The sequence below is a fragment of the Oncorhynchus kisutch genome, linkage group LG17 (genome assembly GCF_002021735.2).
Source record: "Oncorhynchus kisutch isolate 150728-3 linkage group LG17, Okis_V2, whole genome shotgun sequence".
NCBI lineage: Eukaryota > Metazoa > Chordata > Actinopteri > Salmoniformes > Salmonidae > Oncorhynchus > Oncorhynchus kisutch.
This window is the reverse complement of record NC_034190.2, coordinates 60,472,837-60,493,490: the sequence shown is the minus strand read 5'-3', so window position 1 is coordinate 60,493,490 and position 20,654 is coordinate 60,472,837. Positions and strand designations below refer to the sequence as shown.

Sequence of the window (20,654 nt, the reverse complement as noted above, 5' to 3'; positions counted from 1 at the left end):
TTAAAAGTTATTTTGTGGAATTTCTTTCCTTCTTAATGCATTTGAGCCAATCTGTTGTGTTGTGACCAGGTATACAACAGATAGCCCTATTTGGACCAAGTCCATATTATGGCAAGAACAGCTCAAATAAGCAAAGAGAAATGACAGTCGATTATTACTTTAAAACCTGTTTGTGTGCATGAACCTCTAGCGGGAGCGGGACACCTAATACAACATCCGGTGAAATTGCAGAGAGCGAAGTTCAAAATACAAAAATCGTAATATTAAACATTCATGAAAATACAAGTGTCATACATCATTTAAAATCTTAACTTCTTGTTAATCCAACCGCGTTGTCAGATTTTAAAAAGGCTTTCCCGCGAAAGTGTACAATGCGATTATCTAAGGACAGCGCCCCACAACAAAATACTTTTTCAACCAGCACAGGCGTCTCAAAATCCCAAATAGCGATTAAATATATCACTTACCTTTGAAGATCTTCCTCTGTTTGCAATCCCAAGGGTCCCAGCTACACAATGGATGGTCGTTTTGTTCAATAAAGTCCTTCTTTATGTCCAAAAAATTCAGTTTAGTTGGCGCCAATGATCTCAGTAATCCACTCTTTCAACATGCATACACACGAATCTAAAAAGTTACCAGTAAAGTTCGTCCAAACAAGTCAAGTGATGTTTCTAATTAATCCTCAGGTACTCTAATATCTAAATAAACAATCATATTTAAGACAGAGAATAGTATGTTCAATAGGGAAGATAAATAAAGAAGAGCGCGCACCTCATTCACGCGCCAACAAGACTACATTTCTAATGAGAGACACCTTGGAGTTTTTCCAACTACTTGCTTATGTTTCAAAAAACAAGCCTGAAACCCTTTCTAAAGACTGTTGACATCTAGAGAACTTTCGGATTTCAATATGATGAGAAATTAGAATGCTAGAAAAACTGACACGGTAGCTGATTGGCAGCGTTTCAGGCAATTGAGAAAAAGATGTACAGTTCTTCCTCAATTAAGAAAGCTAAATCAAGCGACTTTATAAATTCTATCCAAGACTGCTGGTGAGCAGTATAAATTTTGAAAAACAGTTCATGCACGGAAGCATGGAAATTCCTCTCCTTCCCTGCCTATGCAAGTTGTTAGACTCTGGCATCATTACATCATTAAGGTATCCCACATGGATCGATTTGAGGTCATATGCTTTTTACTGTCTATATAGACAATGTTGGTCCATTGGCATTTTTCTTTTACATAAACACCTGTATGCAGATGACATTGTTGTGTATGCTATTGCCCCCATGGTTGACCAGGCTGTTTCAGAGCTTCAATCTGCCTTCATTGCTTTGCAGAAAGCCTTTGTGGAACTGAAACTGTCACTTAAAATTATTTGGCATGTTTTTTTGGCTTGCTCTTCAAGAAATACCCGGTTGGCCATGACAGAAACCAAATGTGAGTTTGGGTGTGTGGTTTAATGTGGGCTTGGGTGTGTGGTTCAATGTGGGTGTTTCTTGCATGTATCCTTGCCACCATCAAGACACTCATCTGGCAGAACCTTGAGTGCAGCTGTTTCCCCCCACTCAATCACAAAAAAAAAACTATTGCAGATTGAATTCAATAACTACAGGCAGATGTATGGTGAGAGGCCGGAGGAAGCTTTGAATAGGTAGCCTACAGAATAACACGAGAAGAATGCAATTGCTGAATTTATGTAGATATCATAACTAAGTGTTTTGATCACTTTCAAATGTAGGAACAGGTCAATGTAGAATAAACACCCTTTACATAATAACATAGACGCAGTGTTCTGCTAATATAACAATGTGCACCTTTCATCTTTCATTGTCATTCCCAGCCATTACAAATACTGTGCTTATCTGCATTTTGTCTGGTGGTAATGGGGCCACCTTGGCACACATGTCAGAGTGGTCAGACCTTCTTGATTCAATAATAAAAAATACAATAAAAGTTGTGTCTAGTACCATGTTATTGCAGAGTGCCAGATCTCTCTCCAAAGACATCAGTATCAAGCCCATCTGTCAGTCTGCACTTCATCACATCATCTTGCAAGTTTCATACATGTTTCTGTAAACATATACACACATACGTCACTGTTCTATTACCGATGACCGGCAGGATAGGTAACATCTAACACACAAAAAGTTAATATGTTGAAGTTTGAACAGGTCAGATAAAACTTACCTAACTATGGTCTCCCTATCATCTCCAGTCCATCTGTAGAAATAGGCAGAGTTGAGGCATTAGTGTCACATGGAATGAAAAGGATGTTGCTATTACTGGACATGTGTGCTGCTGTACTGTATTATTAGTAAACACCTCACTGTGGGTGTGTTAAGTGCCAGATCTCTCTACATCTCATGTGTCTGTGAACACATACACATAGTCACTGTTCTATTACCAATGGCAGTTAAGGATAGGTGATATCTTACACACAAGCACATACTTTGTGTAAGTTTGAACAAGTCAGACTAAACCTACCGAATTCTGTTCTCCTCATCAATGACCAGGGAAGAGGTGAGGTCTTTGCAAGAGCCCCATTGATGGGTTGTTATGATTAGCCTGGTGGAAACAACCTGATCACTGTATTCACCTTTCTATTTCACTTCAGATATCATAAAATGTGAAGTGAAATACAATGATGAACACAGCAATCAGGCTGTTTCCACCAGGCTAGGTCATGCCCTGGATATTATATGCCTCTAAGAAGTAGAAGAAAAAACCCTGAATCATGTCAGTTTACATAAATTATGTTTCACAATTGGGTTATCAAATGTATCAAAGTAATGAAGTGGGTTACCTTTGTATTTGTACAAATGATGAGTCTGTGAAAGCTGTTGCTTCTGACAGTGGAAGGTTGCTAGCTGGATACTTGCCAACATGTGGCCCACAGCAAAGGCATTACATTTATATTTTAGTCACTCTTATCCAGAGCGACTTGCAATTAGTGCATTTATCTTTTAAGATAGCTAGGTAAAGACAACAACACACCACAATCGTATCAACTGCATTTTCTCTCAACAAAGTATTTATCAAGTCGGTGCTCATGGCAAAAGATAATAGTTTTTTTAGAGACCAGAGGTGGATGAACGAAGTGCGCTGGTTGGGATGTAGGGTTTGAGTATAGCCTGAAGGTAAGGATGTTGTAGTTCCCTTTGCTGCTCCGTAGGCAAACACCAGGGTCTTGAAAATGATGCAAACTTTGACTTGAAGCCAGTGAAGTGTGCAGAGGAGCGGGGTGACATGGGAGAACTAAGGAAGGTTAATCATCACCCGGGCTGTAGCATTCTGGATAAGTTGCAAGGGTTTGATGGCACAAGCGGGGAGCCCAGCCAACAGAGAGTTGCAGTCGCCCAGACGGGAGACGACAAGTGCCTGGATTATGACCTGCTCCGCTTCCTGTGTGAGGAAAGTTTGTACTCTACGGATGTTGTAGAGCATAAACCTGCAGGCACGAACAAGTTACTGCTTTGATGTTTGCAGAGAATGACAGTGTGTTGTCCAGGAACACGCCAAGGTTCTTTGCACACTGGGAGGGGGTCCCTGTGGAGTGGTCAACTGTGATGGAGAGGTCTTGGAGAGGGACTTTCCCAGGAGGAAGAACAGCTCCGTCTAGTCGAAGTTGAGCTTGAGGTGGTAGGCTGACATCCAAGCTGAGATGTCTGTCAGGCACGTAGATATATGTGTATACACTTAGTTGTCAGAAGGGGGGAAAGAGAAGAATAGCTGTGTCATCCGCATAGCAATGATAGGAGAGACTATGTGAAGATATAACAGAGCCGGGTGACTTGGTGTAAAGAGAAAAGAGGAGAGGGCCTAGAACCAAGGCCTGGGGGACACCAGTAGTGAGAGTACGTGATGCAGACACAGATCCTCTCCACGCCTCCTGGTAGGAGCGACCTGCCAGATAGGATGCAATCCAGGAGTGTGCAGATCCTGAGATGCCCAACCCTGAGAGGGTAAAGAGGAGGATCTGATGGTTCATGGTGTGGAAGGCAGTGGATAGATCTAAGAGGATGAGAATAGAGGAGAGCAAGTCAGATTTGGCAGAGCAGAGCCTCTGTGACACAGGGTTGGTCAGAGAAAGCACACTCAAGTACTTTAGAAAAGAAAGAATCAAGTCAAATATTATTTGTCACATGCACCGAATACAACAGATGTAGACCTTACCGTGAAATGCTTACTTACAAGCTCTTAACCAACAATACAGTTCAAGAATCGAGATAAGAAAATATTTCCTAAATAAACTAAAGTTTTAAAAAAATCAAATAGTAACACTATTTGGTCAATGTAATATTCCTGGTGGCCATTTGATTGGTTTAGTTGTTCAGCAGTCTTATGGCTTGGAGGTAGAAGCTGTTATGGAGCCTATTGGTCCTAGACTTGGCGCTCCAGTACCACTTGCTGTGCGGTAGCAGAGAGAGCAGTCTCTGACTTGGGTGACTGGAGTCTTTGACAATTTTCTGGGCTTTTCTCTGACACCACCTATTATATAGGTCCTGGATGTCAGGAAGCTTGGCCCCAGTGATGTACTGGGCTGTACACATTACCTTCTGTAGAGCCTTACGGTCAGATGCCTAGCAGTTGCCATACCAGGCGGTGATGCAACCGGTCAGGATGCTCTCGATGGTGCAGCTGTGGAACTTTTTGAGGATCTGGGGACCCATGCCAAATATTTTCAGTATCCAGAGATGGAAAAGGTGATGTCGTGCCCTCTTCACAACTGTCTTGGTGTGTTTGGAACATGATAGTTGGTGATGTGGAAACCAAGGAACTTGAAACTCTCGACCCGCTCCACTTCAGTCCCATCAATGTTAATGGAGGCCTGTTCAGACCTCCTTTCCTGTAGTCCACGATCAGCTCCTTTGTCTTGCTCACATTGAGAGAGAGGTTGTTGTCCTAGCACCACACGGCCAGGTCTCTGACCTCCTCCCTATAGGCCGTCTCATCATTGTCGTGATCAGGCCTACCACTGTTGTGTCGTCAGCAAACTTAATGATGGCGTCATGCTCGGCCACACAGTCGTGGGTGAACAGGGAGTACAGGAGGGAATTAAGCACACACCCCTGAAGGGCCCCAGTGTTAAGGATCAGAGTGTTAGATGTGCTGTTGCCTACCCTTACTTACCACCTGGGGGTCAGGAAGTCCAGGATCCAGTTGCAGAGGGAGGTGCTTAGTCCCAGGGTCCTTAGCTTAATGATGAGCTTTGTGGCCACTATGGTGTTGAACGCTAAGCGGTAGTCAATGAAAAGCATTCTCACATAGGTGTTTCTTTTTTCCAGGTGAGAAAGGGCAGTGTGGAGTGCGATTGAGATTGCGTCATCTGTGGACCTGTTGGGGTGGTAGCTTTCTGGCGTTTTTGACATCAGAGGGGTCAACTATTGATTTCTTGAGGGGGGAGCGACCCTGGCCATCTTGAAGTCAGAGGGGACGCAGCCAGTGGTCAGGGATGAGTTTATCAGGGAAGTGAGGAATGGGAGAATTCTCCTGAGATGGTCTGGAGAAGGGAGGAGGTGATGGGGTCAAGTGGGCAGGTTGTTGGGTGGCCGGACATCATTAGTCACAGGATTTCATCATGCATGTCTGCATAATTCTGATTAGGGCCCCCTTGCTGGTCTTCTCTATGCTTCATGTTCGGCTGCAAACTGTACATCTCTCGAACAACTGCAGCATGCAATCTTATGAGGTGGTGGACAGAGGGTATGCTGACTTCCTCTTGCTCAGGGAAGAGCGGGGGCTGATATCACAAGGAACACTCGATGGGTGAGAGACCAGTGGCCAAGCAGGGCAGGGAGGTCCATGGATCCGGAATACGTGCTGCACCATGAGCTGAGCCGTCTTCTTGGCTGAGGGTAACTTGGGGAGGGGAATAAAATGGGCAGCTTTAGAAAGCTTATCCACCACCGTCAGGATCTTGGTGTTGCCATCTGACGGAGGAAGACCAGTAACAAAGTCCAGGGATATATGGGAATAGGGGTGGTGAGGAACAGGGAGTGGTTGAAGAAGGCCAGCCGGAGCATTCTGCTGAGTCTTATTTTGTGCACACAGTGCAGGCAGCGACGAATGCGGAGAAATCAGGGACCAAGGATGGCAGCCAAAAGCGTCATCAGATGAAAGCCAGGGTCCGACGGGAGCCTGGATGGCAGGTCAGTCTCAAGGAATGTGCCTATTCCAGGAACGGGAAATGGGCAGAGTCTCGGACAAACATCCAGCTGGGAACGCAGCACAGATGTGCAGACGCTATACAGGCAGGAGGTAGGAGGATGGTCTCGGGGTCAGATGGTGTAGCAGCAGGTCTATACAAACGTGAGAGTGTGTCATGCTTTACATTCTTGGACCCCGGGCGGTAGCAGAGAGTGAAATTGAAACGGGTGAATAACAGTGCCTCACGAGCACATCCCTAGTGGTTTTACCCACACATCGCTACTGGGCTAACATTAGCCAGTTAGCTATGTAGCTAGCTAGCTAGTTGGTACTGAGCTAACATCAGCTATGCTAGCGATGATAGTGATAATGGTTATCAAAATATACATAACCAGATACATAAGTAACAGTCTATGGTCTGGCTACTGGTATACTCACCCTCACTGGGGACCAACGAACTCCAACCACCTATTCCGCATGACAGGGTCCTTCGGCGGGGAATGCAAACCATACAGTAGTTGTTGGCTGTGCATTCTACTGGAAGCATGCATTGCATGGTAAATCCATATAGGGCTTTTCAGTCTCAAACGATGATCCTTTGAATGAGTTGGGGACGATGAAACAATGGAGCCCCTATGGGTATGCCGAGTAGTCGGCCAAAACAAGAATCACCATGGATATGGGCAATTTTCTGGATGTAATATATTTTTTGGTAATTATCCGTGATTAGAAAAAAAATACTTTTCCGGGTGCCTGCATACATTTTTCTAATGTCATTCAGTCAGTCAATCATGTGCAAACATTTTGTACAGTTTCTGACCTAAACCATATAAGAAGTATACAAGTAACTTAAAAATGCTACTCACAGTTTGCTGCACGCACAAAACAAATATTAGCCATCAAGGCTCTTGATCCAGGAGAGGATTCTCTGCTGTTACCGAGTGAATGCTTGATTTTGGAAGAAGATGACCACTTAGCTAGATAGCTAACTAGATACTAAATTAGCAAACCAAATGCACGACTGCAGAGCATTTAGCACATTTTAGACAGTTAACTTAATAGTTATAAGATATCTAGCTGGCATTATCTATGCATAGCCACTTCACCCCTACCTACATGTACAAATTACCTCAACTAACCTGTACCCCCACACACTGACTTGGTACCGGTACCCCCTGTATACAGCCTCGTCATTGTTATGTTATTGTATTACTTTGTATTCTTTTTTACTTTAGTTTAATTGGTCAATATTTTCTTCACTCTTCACCCACCCAGATCCTCCCCTTTAGAGTCAGGTTTTGCGGCCGGAGTCCGCACCTTTTTTTATTTTTATTTTTATTTTATTTCACCTTTATTTAACCAGGTAGGCTAGTTGAGAACAAGTTCTCATTTGCAACTGCGACCTGGCCAAGATAAAGCATAGCAGTGTGAGCAGACAACAAAGAGTTACACATGGAGTAAACAATTAACAAGTCAATAACACAGTAGAAAACAAAGGGGGAGTCTATATACAATGTGTGCAAAAGGCATGAGGAGGTAGGCAAATAATTACAATTTTGCAGATTAACATTGGAGTGATGAATGATCAGATGGTCATGTACAGGTAGAGATATTGGTGTGCAAAAGAGCAGAAAAGTAAATAAATAAAAACAGTATGGGGATGAGGTAGGTGAGAAAGGGTGGGCTATTTACCAATAGACTATGTACAGCTGCAGCGATCGGTTAGCCGCTCAGATAGCTGATGTTTGAAGTTGGTGAGGGAGATAAAAGTCTCCAACTTCAGCGATTTTTGCAATTCGTTCCAGTCACAGGCAGCAGAGTACTGGAACGAAAGGCGGCCAAATGAGGTGTTGGCTTTAGGGATGATCAGTGAGATACACCTGCTGGAGCGCGTGCTACGGATGGGTGTTGCCATCGTGACCAGTGAGCTGAGATAAGGCGGAGCTTTACCTAGCATGGACTTGTAGATGACCTGGAGCCAGTGGGTCTGGCGACGAATATGTAGCGAGGGCCAGCCGACTAGAGCATACAAGTCGCAGTGGTGGGTGGTATAAGGTGCTTTAGTGACGAAACGGATGGCACTGTGATAGACTGCATCCAGTTTGCTGAGTAGAGTGTTGGAAGCCATTTTGTAGATGACATCGCCGAAGTCGAGGATCGGTAGGATAGTCAGTTTTACTAGGGTAAGCTTGGCGGCGTGAGTGAAGGAGGCTTTGTTGCGGAATAGAAAGCCGACTCTTGATTTGATTTTCGATTGGAGATGTTTGATATGAGTCTGGAAGGAGAGTTTGCAGTCTAGCCAGACACCTAGGTACTTATAGACGTCCACATATTCTAGGTCGGAACCATCCAGGGTGGTGATGCTAGTCGGGCATGCGGGTGCAGGCAGCGACCGGTTGAAAAGCATGCATTTGGTTTTACTAGCGTTTAAGAGCAGTTGGAGGCCACGGAAGGAGTGTTGTATGGCATTGAAGCTTGTTTGGAGGTTAGATAGCACAGTGTCCAAAGACGGGCCGAAGGTATATAGAATGGTGTCGTCTGCGTAGAGGTGGATCAGGGAATCGCCCGCAGCAAGAGCAACATCATTGATATACACAGAGAAAAGAGTCGGCCCGAGAATTGAACCCTGTGGCACCCCCATAGAGACTGCCAGAGGACCAGACAGCATGCCCTCCAATTTGACGCACTGAACTCTGTCTGCAAAGTAATTGGTGAACCAGGCAAGGCAGTCATCCGAAAAACCGAGGCTCCTGAGTCTGCCGATAAGAATATGGTGATTGACAGAGTCGAAAGCCTTGGCAAGGTCGATGAAGACGGCTGCACAGTACTGTCTTTTATCGATGGCGGTTATGATATCGTTGAGTACCTTGAGTGTGGCTGAGGTGCACCCATGACCGGCTCGGAAACCAGATTGCACAGCGGAGAAGGTGCGGCGGGATTCGAGATGGTCAGTGACCTGTTTGTTGACTTGGCTTTCGAAGACCTTAGATAGGCAGGGCAGGATGGATATAGGTCTGTAACAGTTTGGGTCCAGGGTGTCTCCCCCTTTGAAGAGGGGGATGACTGCGGCAGCTTTCCAATCCTTGGGGATCTCAGACGATATGAAAGAGAGGTTGAACAGGCTGGTAATAGGGGTTGCGACAATGGTGGCAGATAGTTTCAGAAATAGAGGGTCCAGATTGTCAAGCCCAGCTGATTTGTACGGGTCCAGGTTTTGCAGCTCTTTCAGAACATCTGCTATCTGGATTTGGTTAAAGGAGAACCTGGAGAGGCTTGGGCGAGGAGCTGCGGGGGGGGTGGAGCTGTTGGCCGAGGTTGAAGTAGCCAGGCGGAAGGCATGGCCAGCCGTTGAGAAATGCTTATTGAAGTTTTCGATAATCATGGATTTATCAGTGGTGACCGTGTTACCTAGCCTCAGTGCAGTGGGCAGCTGGGAGGAGGTGCTCTTGTTCTCCATGGACTTCACGGTGTCCCAGAACTTTTTGGAGTTGGCGCTACAGGATGCAAACTTCTGCCTGAAGAAGCTGGCCTTAGCTTTCCTGACTGACTGCGTGTATTGGTTCCGGACTTCCCTGAACAGTTGCATATCACGGGGACTATTCGATGCTATTGCAGTCCGCCACAGGATGTTTTTGTGCTGGTCGAGGGCAGTCAGGTCTGGGGTGAACCAAGGGCTGTATCTGTTCTTAGTTCTGCATTTTTTGAACGGAGCATGCTTATCTAAAATGGTGAGGAAGTTACTTTTAAAGAATGACCAGGCATCCTCAACTGACGGGATGAGGTCGATGTCCTTCCAGGATACCCGGGCCAGGTCGATTAGAAAGGCCTGCTCACAGAAGTGTTTTAGGGAGCGTTTGACAGTGATGAGGGGTGGTCGTTTGACTGCGGCTCCGTAGCGGATACAGGCAATGAGGCAGTGATCGCTGAGATCCTGGTTGAAGACAGCGGAGGTGTATTTGGAGGGCCAGTTGGTCAGGATGACGTCTATGAGGGTGCCCTTGTTTACAGAGTTAGGGTTGTACCTGGTGGGTTCCTTGATGATTTGTGTGAGATTGAGGGCATCTAGCTTAGATTGTAGGACTGGCGAGGTGTTAAGCATATCCCAGTTTAGGTCACCTAACAGAACAAACTCTGAAGCTAGATGGGGGGCGATCAATTCACAAATGGTGTCCAGGGCACAGCTGGGAGCTGAGGGGGGTCGGTAGCAGGCGGCAACCGTGAGAGACTTATTTCTGGAGAGAGTAATTTTCAAAATTAGTAGTTCGAACTGTTTGGGTATGGACCTGGAAAGTATGACATTACTTTGCAGGCTATCTCTGCAGTAAACTGCAACTCCGCCCCCTTTGGCAGTTCTATCTTGACGGAAGATTTTCAGCTTCCAGGAATTGTGTACAGATTCTTGCGACAAGGGTCTGTGCATTATCATGCTGAAACATGAGGTGATGAATGGCACGACAACAGGCCTCAGGATTTTGTCACGGTATCTATGTGCATTCAATTTGCTACTGATAAAATGCAATTGTGTTCGTTGTCCGTAGCTCATGGTAGAGAAATTAACATGAAACTCTCTGGCAACAGGTCTGGTGGACATTCCTACAGTCAGCATGCCAATTGCACGCTCCCTCAAAACGTGAGACATCTGTGGCATTGTGTTGTGTTACAAAACTGCACATTTTAGAGTGGCCTTTTAGTGTCCCCAGCACAAGGTGCACCTGTGTAATTATAATGCTGTTCAATCAGCTTTTTGATATGTCACACCTGTCAGATGGATGGATTATCTTGGCAAAGGAGAAATGCTCACTAACAGGGATGTAAACAAATTTGTGCACAACATTTTAGAGAAATAAGCTTTTTATGCGTATGGGATATTTCTGGGATATTTATTTCAGCTAATGAAACATGGGGCCAATGTCGCATTTATATTTTTGTTCTGTATATATGCTCTACTTGCAAAGGAATGATTAAACTCTTTTAGCCGTCTCTTTGATGTTGTTTCATTTTTTAAGAGGAGTCATGACAAAAGCTATTACTTTGTTATTTTTTAAATACAGGAAATCATGGAGTCACATTTCAATTTGAATTACACAGTTAGGTTGGAGCACTTTGCATCCCTTTCCTTCAGATCAAAAGAAAAAACCAATAGAAATGCCTTGGTTGCAGGCACCAGCTTTGATGTTCATCCAGTGCATGCTCTTTTAAGCTCAGGGGCATAAGGTGTGGAGTGGACAGCTTCTCCACTGACATCAAATTGCTTTGTGCAGTAACCTTCCTGGGAGGTTTTGGGAACAAACAGGACATTGAAATCAATCCTTGGGAGGTTTTGGGAACAGAAATAACATTTCAATCATGTTTTGTATACACTGGGAAAGTAACGTCAATTTATGTTTTCCGTATCTATTTTTTCTGTTTTTACTGGAAGTCAAGATATATAATAAACTTCATGAAAACAGTCATTTAAGATGTAGCCTACATATTTATAACCAATTTTGTATTTGTGGATTAATGTACGTATCTGTACAATGCCGTTTATGAAGGTTTTTGATTGCGTTTTTATTCACCTACATTCTCAGGGTAATTTATTTTCTCATGTCTAGTTTCCTCAGTCTTTGGTGCTGGATACATGTAAATTCACCCATGTCTACTATCCTACCTTATACACCGACCCCGGGTTCCACGAGGGGTGATGTGGCTTAGCCCTCTCGGTTGAAACTTGTGCCATTTTAATTTGAGTTTTATGTCCCTATGTAAAAATAGCAAAAAAGTTTAAATGATTGAGTGACAGGTTGGTGCGAAATCTGTATCTCCGCTGCACTGTATCAGCTCCATGGACATAGCGCGCAGTGGAGTGTGTGTGTGTAAGGAGCTATGGAATGCCACTGGGCGGTTAGGTTTGACTCCTTTGGTTTTCCATAAAAAGCACTGCTCATCTGTGGTTGGTTACATGAATAACAAGATACGCCTCCGCCTGTAATATTTGATATTGATTTATGAGGACGGGGTCAAGTTTACAGTTCAAGCTGGTTCACACAACTCTACTTCACACCCCACCAATACAGAGTTGGTTTAGCTTCCATCTAGCTGTAAAAGGCGTAAATGTTATTAGCATATTTAGCTCTAACTAGCTGATCTGCCACTGCCACGATGGACATCAACCGATGATGCCCAGCAGCGATGAAGCTACCTATCTCCAGCCAGCTCAGTTTGAAGAGCCCACCCCCACTTCCACAAGTGCCGCCAGGATAGTGGCTCCAGAGCGCCCTCCACCTCCTCCTGTTCCCGGGGATCTTAGAACAGAAGAGCCAACCCAGGTTACTTTAGAATCCTACCCTGGCCGCAGGTTTTCTGTCCAAAAACGTTGATTTAATAGCAACTGGTTCATAGGAAGAAAGTGGCTGAAATACTCGGTTACAACAGATGCGGCATTTTTGTTCTCATGTCGAAAGTTATAAAATAAAATGTTATTGGTCATATACACATGGTTAGCAGATGTAATTGCGAATGTAGCGAAATGCTTGTGCTTTTAGTTCAAACAGTGCAGCAATATCTATCAAATAATATCTAACAATTCCACAACAAATACCTAATACACACATATCTAAGTAAAGGAATGAAATATGGATGAGAAATGTCAGAGCGGTATTGGCTAAAATGCAATAGATCGTATAGAATACATATATATGAGATTAGTAAAGCAAGATATGTAAACATTATTAAAGTGACTTGTGTACCATTTATTAAAGTGGCCAATGATTTCAAGTCTGTATGTAGGCAGCAGCCTCTGTGCTAGTGTGTCCAATGCTAGCGCAGACTAGGCCTTCACCCAAGGCGGCTATTCTAGCTGGAAGCATGCTATTGATATTACCAACAGCCTATGTGAATGCAGGCGAATACAACTTGTTTTAATTTCCACAGTGCAGTGCATTTAAAATGCTCATTGCTTAATGCTTGCCTAGCAAATCCTTTGGTTCTAAGTTAATTACCCTATCTATCTTGTATCTTATATTCATTGACAAATCGTCCTTGCTTTGCTGTGTAGGGTGCTGTCCATTGTGCTGATACAATGCAGCTGAGATGGGATACAGATTTTGCACCAACCTGTTACTTCTAAAGCACTCAATGGTCTCAGAGTCTCAGCATTGAACTTTATGTTTATTGTGGTATAGCATCGTCCGGGTTTGGCCGGGGTAGGCCGTCATTGTAAATAAGAATTTGTTCTTAACTGATTTGCCTAGTTAAATTAAATAAATAAGCAGAATTAAATGTAATTCCAATGTAAGAACCTCCCAAAATTGTGCCCCCTCACCGATTTCAACTGCTCTCTTGGTCACTATATCCTGGCGCCAGGTTTTCTTATACAGGGTCTCGTCTCTTTTACAAGTGAGCCCTGCAAACAACATACTGTACATAATACAATATGCATATTTAAAGAAAGAAACTATCAAACAATACAAGTGCAGTCCTCTATGAGCAGGTGGCCTAATTAACACCTTTGAAGCCACCATAGGGGACCAAACTTTCCAGTTTAAGTCTACTTTGGAGATATTGAACATGATACTGTGCCCCACAGACATGGAAATCTTAGAAAAATGGGTTCCAAAAGGGTTCTTCGGCTGTTCCCATATGATAACCCTTTTTGGTTCCAGGTCGAACCCTTTTTGGTTCCAGGTAGAACCCTGTTGGGTTCCTTGGAGAACCCTCTGAGGGTTCTTCCTGGAACAAAAACGGGTTCTTCAAAGGGTTCTCCTACGGGGACAGCCGAAGAACCCTTTTAGATTCTAGATAGCACCTTTTTTTAAATAAATGTATCACAGTATCATTATGTTGTTTAGCTATGTTTCTCACCTATCACCATATCATTAAATTGGTGAAATACCAAGGGGTATATTACAGTGAAATAAATGAAAGGGTATAATTGCAAAACAAGAAAATGAAAGTCCTCAGCTGACGCTTTGAGTGATGCATTACCAGACCATATAATTCCTTCTCAGGAGATCCATCAATTCGCTGTTACATAATGATGCTCCAGGGCTCTAGACTAAAGTCAATATTTGGTTGTACTGTACACAGTAATGATTTGATTATTGTATACCTGCTCTAGCCCTTGGTATTGAGCTAAATGAGCAGTCATCATAGGCATAGCCTATATGCCTGAATGCCTATGAGAGCCTGCAGGTTTCCGGTGCTTGGTAATTGTAGTGTGATAGATAGATCATCAAACTCCTATGGATAATGCAGGCCCTGTGCGATGAGAATCGAACAGACAGGCAAGATTTTATTATCTCCAATTGAAGATCCACCCGGTCTCTGGCTATACATGTATTGTGCTCAAGCGTACCAGGTATAACAAGTTTATTCCTAGCTACCCTGCTAGCACATATGGTTCCTTGGAACTTGTGGGAAAGTGTGTTTTTGGTTTCAGTTTGTTGTGGGAACATAGCCCTCAAGTTTCTTGAACGGTCAAATTGAATGTTTTTTAAACATTCTCAGAACAAAAGATAACATTCTGGACTGTTCTGGCAACATGTGTTTATAGGTTGCAGTTACTGTGAACATTTCACATGAGATCCTTGAATGTTTACCTGAAAAGTTTCAGTAACGCTCTAGGAAGGGAAATTCTAGGTTATTAAAAGGTAATTAAATAACATTCTGAGAATGTGGTGTTGAACGCTGAGCTGTAGTCTATGAACAGTATTCTCAAGTTATTTCCCCTATTGTCCAGATGGAAGAGGGCAGTGTGAAGTGCAATTTCAATGGCATCATCTATGGATTGGTTGGGGCGGTATGCAAATTGAAGTGGGTCTAGGGTGTCTGGGATGATGGTGTTGATGTGTGTCATGAACAGCCTTTCAAAGTACTTCATAATTACAGAGGACGATAGTCAGGACGATAGTCATTTAGGCAGGTTGCCTTGGAGCTCTTGGGGACAGGGACAATGGTGGTCTGCTTGAAATATGTTGGGATAACAGACTGTGACAAGGAGAGATTGAAAATGTTGGTGAAGACACTTGCCAGCTGGTTTGTGCATGCTTTCAGAACACGCCCTGGTATTCCATCTGGTCCGGCTGCCTTGTGATTGTTAACCTGTTTAAAGGTTAACAATCGGCCGTGGAGAGCGAGATTACACAGTCATACAGAAAAACAGGGGCTTTCACGCAAGACACAGTGTTATATTCCTCGAAGCGATTTATGAAATAAAACACTCCACCTCCTTTTTTAAAAAGTTATCTGAACTATTTGAGAACATTACCTAGGTCACACTATTTTGAGAACGTTTCTAGGATATTACCAAAAATTGAATTAAATGTTACCATGTGAGAACGCGGAAAAAGTTATGTTAAAGTAATGAAATATCAAGAAAATATAACAAGCAACTATCCTGCAACATTCCCAGACATGTGTGGGAATGTCGAATGCAAAATAACCATGGGGATAACCACACTCTAACCATAATATAACGTTTTGTGGTAGATACTGGTAAGGCTTTCAATACATCAAATTAGACCTTTAACATACAGTAGGGAATAGAGGTCCATTTCAATTTAATCCCTCCTCTGAATACATGTCTAAACCAGTGGAGGCTCCTCAGAGGAGGAAGGGAAGGACAATCCTCAGTGATTTTCATAAAAATTCTAATATTGAAACATTTAAAAGTGATCCTTTTTAGATAAAACTGTACAAAATATATTCACGTCACCAAATAATTGATTAAAACACACTGTTTTGCAATGAAGGTCAACAGTAGCCTTAACAGCACTCTGGGTAGCACCTTGGTGTAGCTGGAGGACAGCTAGCTTCTGTCCTCCTCTGGGTACATTGACTTCAATACAAAATTTAGGAGGCTCCGTTCCATAGACTTATACAGTAATTATGACAACTTCCAGAGGACATCCTCCAACCTTTCAGAGCTCTTGCAGCATGAATTGACATGTTGTCCACCCAATCAAAGGATCAGATAATTAATGTAGTACTGAAAGCATAAGATAAAGCTAGCTAGCACTGCAGTGCATAAAATGTGTTGAGTAGTTGACTCAAAGAGAGAGAAATACAATAGTAGAACAGGTTTGAACAAGTACATTTCTTAAAAAATGGAGGAGTGAGAGAGAGAGACAGCTAGCTAGCTATAAAAACAATAACTTTCACTTACTTAACTAGCAAATGCAGCTAGCTAGTTTATCCTACTCATTTACTCATTTATTGCCCCCGGGGCTTACTGACTGTACACTGTACCTCATAAACACATTAGTATTTTTAGCTACGTTGACTATGACTTTACTTTAGCTAATTTGGTGACAACGATGTAGGTTGTGTGTAGCGGTTATGAAATTAAGGGTTGTTTTGGAACGCTTTTTTCATCAGGTCACAGACAGCTGATGTGTTGTGCAATGAAGTCCACAAGAGAAGAGAAAAGGTGAGAGGAAGAGAGCGCATAGATGCAAGAAGGAATACAATGAGCTGTTTGAAAGTGAAAGTTTGCATGTAATCAGGGTTGTATTCTTTCCACTGATTCTGTTGAAAAAACAGAAGCAAACGGAACGAAATGGGGATAAAAATACCTGAATTTGTCCAATAGAAACTCTCGTTTGCAAATGTTGGACTAATGATTACACCCTGGATCGGTAGATGCAGGCAAGAGTGTGCAAGGGAGTATTGAATGTGTTACTGTCTGTCACCTCAAATATTTATCTTGACCTGTGTGCACCTACATTGTAAACTTTCATTCATAGGCTAGGTTGTAGCAACCTCATGATGGGTATAGGGAACATTTGAGTATAATGTAGTGGCCTAAACCTATCGATGTTACATTGAACTAGGTGAATGGAATATGAATGACAGTCATCCAGTATGCTGTAATAGAAATAAGGCCATGCTCATACATTTTTTTTATCGTCCTCCCTCATCTTAAACGTCACCGACCGCCACTTGTCTAAACTCTCATGAGGGAGGAGTTTGTATAAGACAGGACGTGATATTTCTGTCTGTGAAGGTCGCTCACATCAGAACGTTTGCACATCATATTAGCAGTACTGTGGTATGTGGGTGATCGTGACTTTTACTCATCACAAATATATATATTTTTTTAAATGTGGAAAACCAACACATTCCTCAAACAAAGCAGGATAATTGTATTCCAAATGAAATACTTAGGAACCTAGCGTTAGCTTTTGGGCATACATGGTTAGATTCTTGAATTATTGTCCTGTCCTTACTGACATGCTTTCTGACCTGCAATAATTCACGGAATCATCAGTCCCTACATGTGACCATGAATAAATAAGGATAAATGCAACAAGGGAGCTGATCGATCAACAACAAAAAAAAGTGAATTTGGTCCAGAAAGAGAATTCTGACGTTCAAACCTTTTAACAGCAAGCCTTTTAACAGACATCTTACAATTATACAGTAGGTCCTGTATTTTCAATCTACAAAATCTGCCGACATTTAGCCAGATGTCCATGTATATCACTGCCTTAATTTGTTGTGGTGTATTGACGTCAATCGTATATTATGTTATATTCTACCTGTTCATAGACATTTACCTTTTTCACAACCAAAGAAGACTGTCATCTGAGTCCTTTAGCATATTATTGAATTCATTTATTTGTGTTTTGTTGACCATTTTAAGTATTTTAATTGTAATATGTGGGTAATTCTATTGAATATAATGCAACCTTGTCCCCAGAATAATTACTATCGTATATAACAGTGACTAGTTTCACAGAGAGCGTTCCGGCTGACGGACGAGAACAGATATGAGAGACTCCCCTTTGCAAATTATGAATGCATGATATGGTTAGAAAACGAATGTAAGCAAGGCTTCACATTTTGAAGAAAACATACACATTTTTACAAACATATCTGTTCTTGGCCAAAATATATTTTTTAATCATTAAAGAAAAGGTTTATCTGTAAACTCTATCTTAACTGTAGGTCAATTGTAGATCCTGTAAATATCACTTACAAATTGTTAAAATATTAGTTGACAAATAAAAAATATATTTGTTGTGTTGATGATATTTGATCAATACTAGTGTTCTTTGGGATATGTTTTGCAGATAAAGAGCTAACAAATTAAGCTTGGCAGAAAGGGTAAGCTATGCTCAGCAAGTTGTGTTGTTGTTCTGGACAAACAAATAGGAATTTATGTGTATCTTTGACAAGACCAGAAAATGTAAAGAGATCTCAAACATACCTGTCCACACAAATATAATTAATTGGCACTGGCATTCATTGGCACAATCCTTCACCAAGAGATTAAGCCATATCGCTATCAATCTATACACATCCATTTGACCTAACCCCTCTGGATCAGAGAGGTGCGGGGGGCTGCCTTAATCGACATCCACATCTTCGGTGCCCGTGGAACAGTGGGTGAACTGATTTGCTCCGGCAGAACGACAGATTTTTACCTTGTCAGACCGCTGTGAAATGTGTTTTCCATAAGCAAAAATATTTTGTTTTCAGCTGTTTGATGCTGGCGTACAAAACAGAAAGTTAAATATTCAAAAACTAAATTTAAGAACCGTACACATAGAAATATCACACATAGAACAGATCTACCACTTCTTAGACTTGCTTTTAATGAGAATGACAGATCTATAACGCACATTTCTATGGGAATTTGGTCAGTTGCCCATGTAATGTGAACAAAGAAAAAAAAGAGACTTTTCACCATAACCATGCTTTATTGTTTTTGGATCATCTAAAATAAATAAATACATACATAAATTGAGAAATAAATCATCAATATTTAAAACAGACTGTCAGTGTCTCAAAGGTCATTGAGAGCGATCTTCAAACTGGGTGGATGATATGTACAGCTCAGGTCTACCACAGTTCATGTTGGGTCTGGGTCAGATTGTGTTGTTTTGCGGGTCAACCGGAGCATAGCGGGGCTGACTGGATATCACTATTAGCAGGAGGTGAAGGTTTTCCAGAAGAAGTTTTTACAGGGGGCTTTGCGGTCGCGCTGCGGCAGCTGTGATAGCCTGTTGTAGGCGGCCCTCTCCTCCAGTCGAGACTCTAGGGGCTCCTCTAGATCCACAGGGGACACCCCTTCTCCGGGCAGCATGTTGGTGTCCGTCGCTCCGTCTAACAAGCCAGACACCAGCTTGAGAATCAGCTCTTTGCGCTCTTTACTCAATTCCTAATAGAAAGGCAGAAGAGGTGGCAAATCAGTGGTTGCGTATACGTAGAAATATATAAATATGTCAATGTTAGCTACAAAGAAATGGTATATTTTGTTGACCTAGGTGACCTATTTCTTTATCAACTGACAAACCAGGTTAGAAATATTTGTTTCATTCAACTAAAAAAGCCATCATTTAATTCGTTATGAAAATGTATAAATGAAATTTCAAACCCATTACTAAAAAGAAATATAAAACCATTCAATTGTACTAATGTATTAAATATCAGTTATTGATAATTGATCACTACAAATGAATTTGTCAAATCAAACACAATTTTATAATGTTATAATGATTGATCAAACTTTTTATAATGATTATTTTTTTAAACCTTTTTAATAATTTTAAAAATACATTTGAACACACATTTATTTGACAACCATAAAAAGCATAATGAAAATAACAATTGATGATACAAGTAATAGTAAAACATGACAATAAAAATTGTATGAAACAGTTCATAATATAAAATGAAATTCTCTACTCACCCTGTTAAGTAGTGGGCTCCTTTCTTCGACAGGAAGCACGGCGGCTGCTCTAACACTGTATAGAACCCCCATGAGAGACGCTAAAATGACCAGGAGCTGCATGCTGAGAGGGAGAGAGCAGGGGATGGACGACAGGCAGACAGTAAATTAAGAGACAGACAGAGAGAGAGAGAGATATCTGGAGGGAGCGCACAAAGTGGTGAGAGTTCAGTGGGAGAACAGAGAGTGGTCGAGAAGGTGCACTGGTAGCCTTGGATAGGTTACTGTCTGAACACTAAAGCGATGTTGATTCTTAAGCTCTACCTCCAAAGTCCCCCACTCCTTTATAGCCCTCTCTCCCTGTCTACCACTGACGCAGAAAGTGATGGGTGTATGACGGTGGGGTGGGGGGGGGTCAGAGGAAAACAAATGGAGTCATTGATCAGTTAACCCCTTGACTAATGGCGAGACGTTTTCACGTCATGTGTCTAAGAATAGTTCTGACATCAATATCAAAATAATACATTGACAGTAATTTTATGTGTATCAAGCCATCTGCAAAAAAGTGATCTCTGGCAGGTGTCATTTCCGGGGTTTTACCAGATGTATGCAGCACGGTACGTGAGGACTTCAAACATTAGACAACCAGCTTGAAAAAGGTTCTTCATCCTGATTCTAGTTTATTAATCCGAATAATGTTGTATTTTTTCCTTCAAATGTCTCTATTTAAAAAGATACAATAAAACCAAGGCACAGAGTCAAGGGCATGTATTTTATTCAGGACACAAATAAACAAGTGCCCTTGACTCTGTGCCTTGGTTGTACCACCCATTCTATCCACAGATCTATT

At 42.2% G+C, this 20,654-nt stretch overlaps 1 protein-coding gene and 1 long non-coding RNA gene across 2 annotated transcripts; both read right to left on the bottom strand.

Annotated features, from left to right (window-relative positions):
* Positions 1 to 1,745: 1,745 nt before the first annotated feature.
* LOC116354485 (uncharacterized) lies at positions 1,746 to 6,777 on the bottom strand. Its single transcript, XR_004203795.1, has 4 exons — positions 6,589 to 6,777; positions 2,488 to 4,014; positions 2,191 to 2,223; positions 1,746 to 2,073 (listed from the first exon to the last, which is right to left on the bottom strand). It is a non-coding gene; the product is annotated as an uncharacterized LOC116354485 (long non-coding RNA).
* Positions 6,778 to 18,813: 12,036 nt separating this feature from the next.
* sst6.1 (somatostatin family member 6.1) lies at positions 18,814 to 20,134 on the bottom strand. The gene is made up of 2 exons (XM_020507337.2): positions 19,826 to 20,134; positions 18,814 to 19,294 (listed from the first exon to the last, which is right to left on the bottom strand). The coding sequence occupies exons 1-2, from the start codon at positions 19,925 to 19,927 to the stop codon at positions 19,061 to 19,063; spliced, it is 336 nt and encodes a 111-aa protein (XP_020362926.1). The 5' UTR covers positions 19,928 to 20,134; the 3' UTR covers positions 18,814 to 19,060.
* Positions 20,135 to 20,654: the final 520 nt, after the last annotated feature.

Excerpts from the sequence above, each read along its gene's own strand:
- sst6.1 (XM_020507337.2), bottom strand. The coding sequence starts at position 19,927 with ATGCAGCTCCTGGTCATTTTAGCGTCTCTCATGGGGGTTCTATACAGT. Across the intron at positions 19,295-19,825 it reads GGAGCCCACTACTTAACAGG|GAATTGAGTAAAGAGCGCAA; the intron begins GTGAGTAGAGAA and ends CCTTTCTATTAG.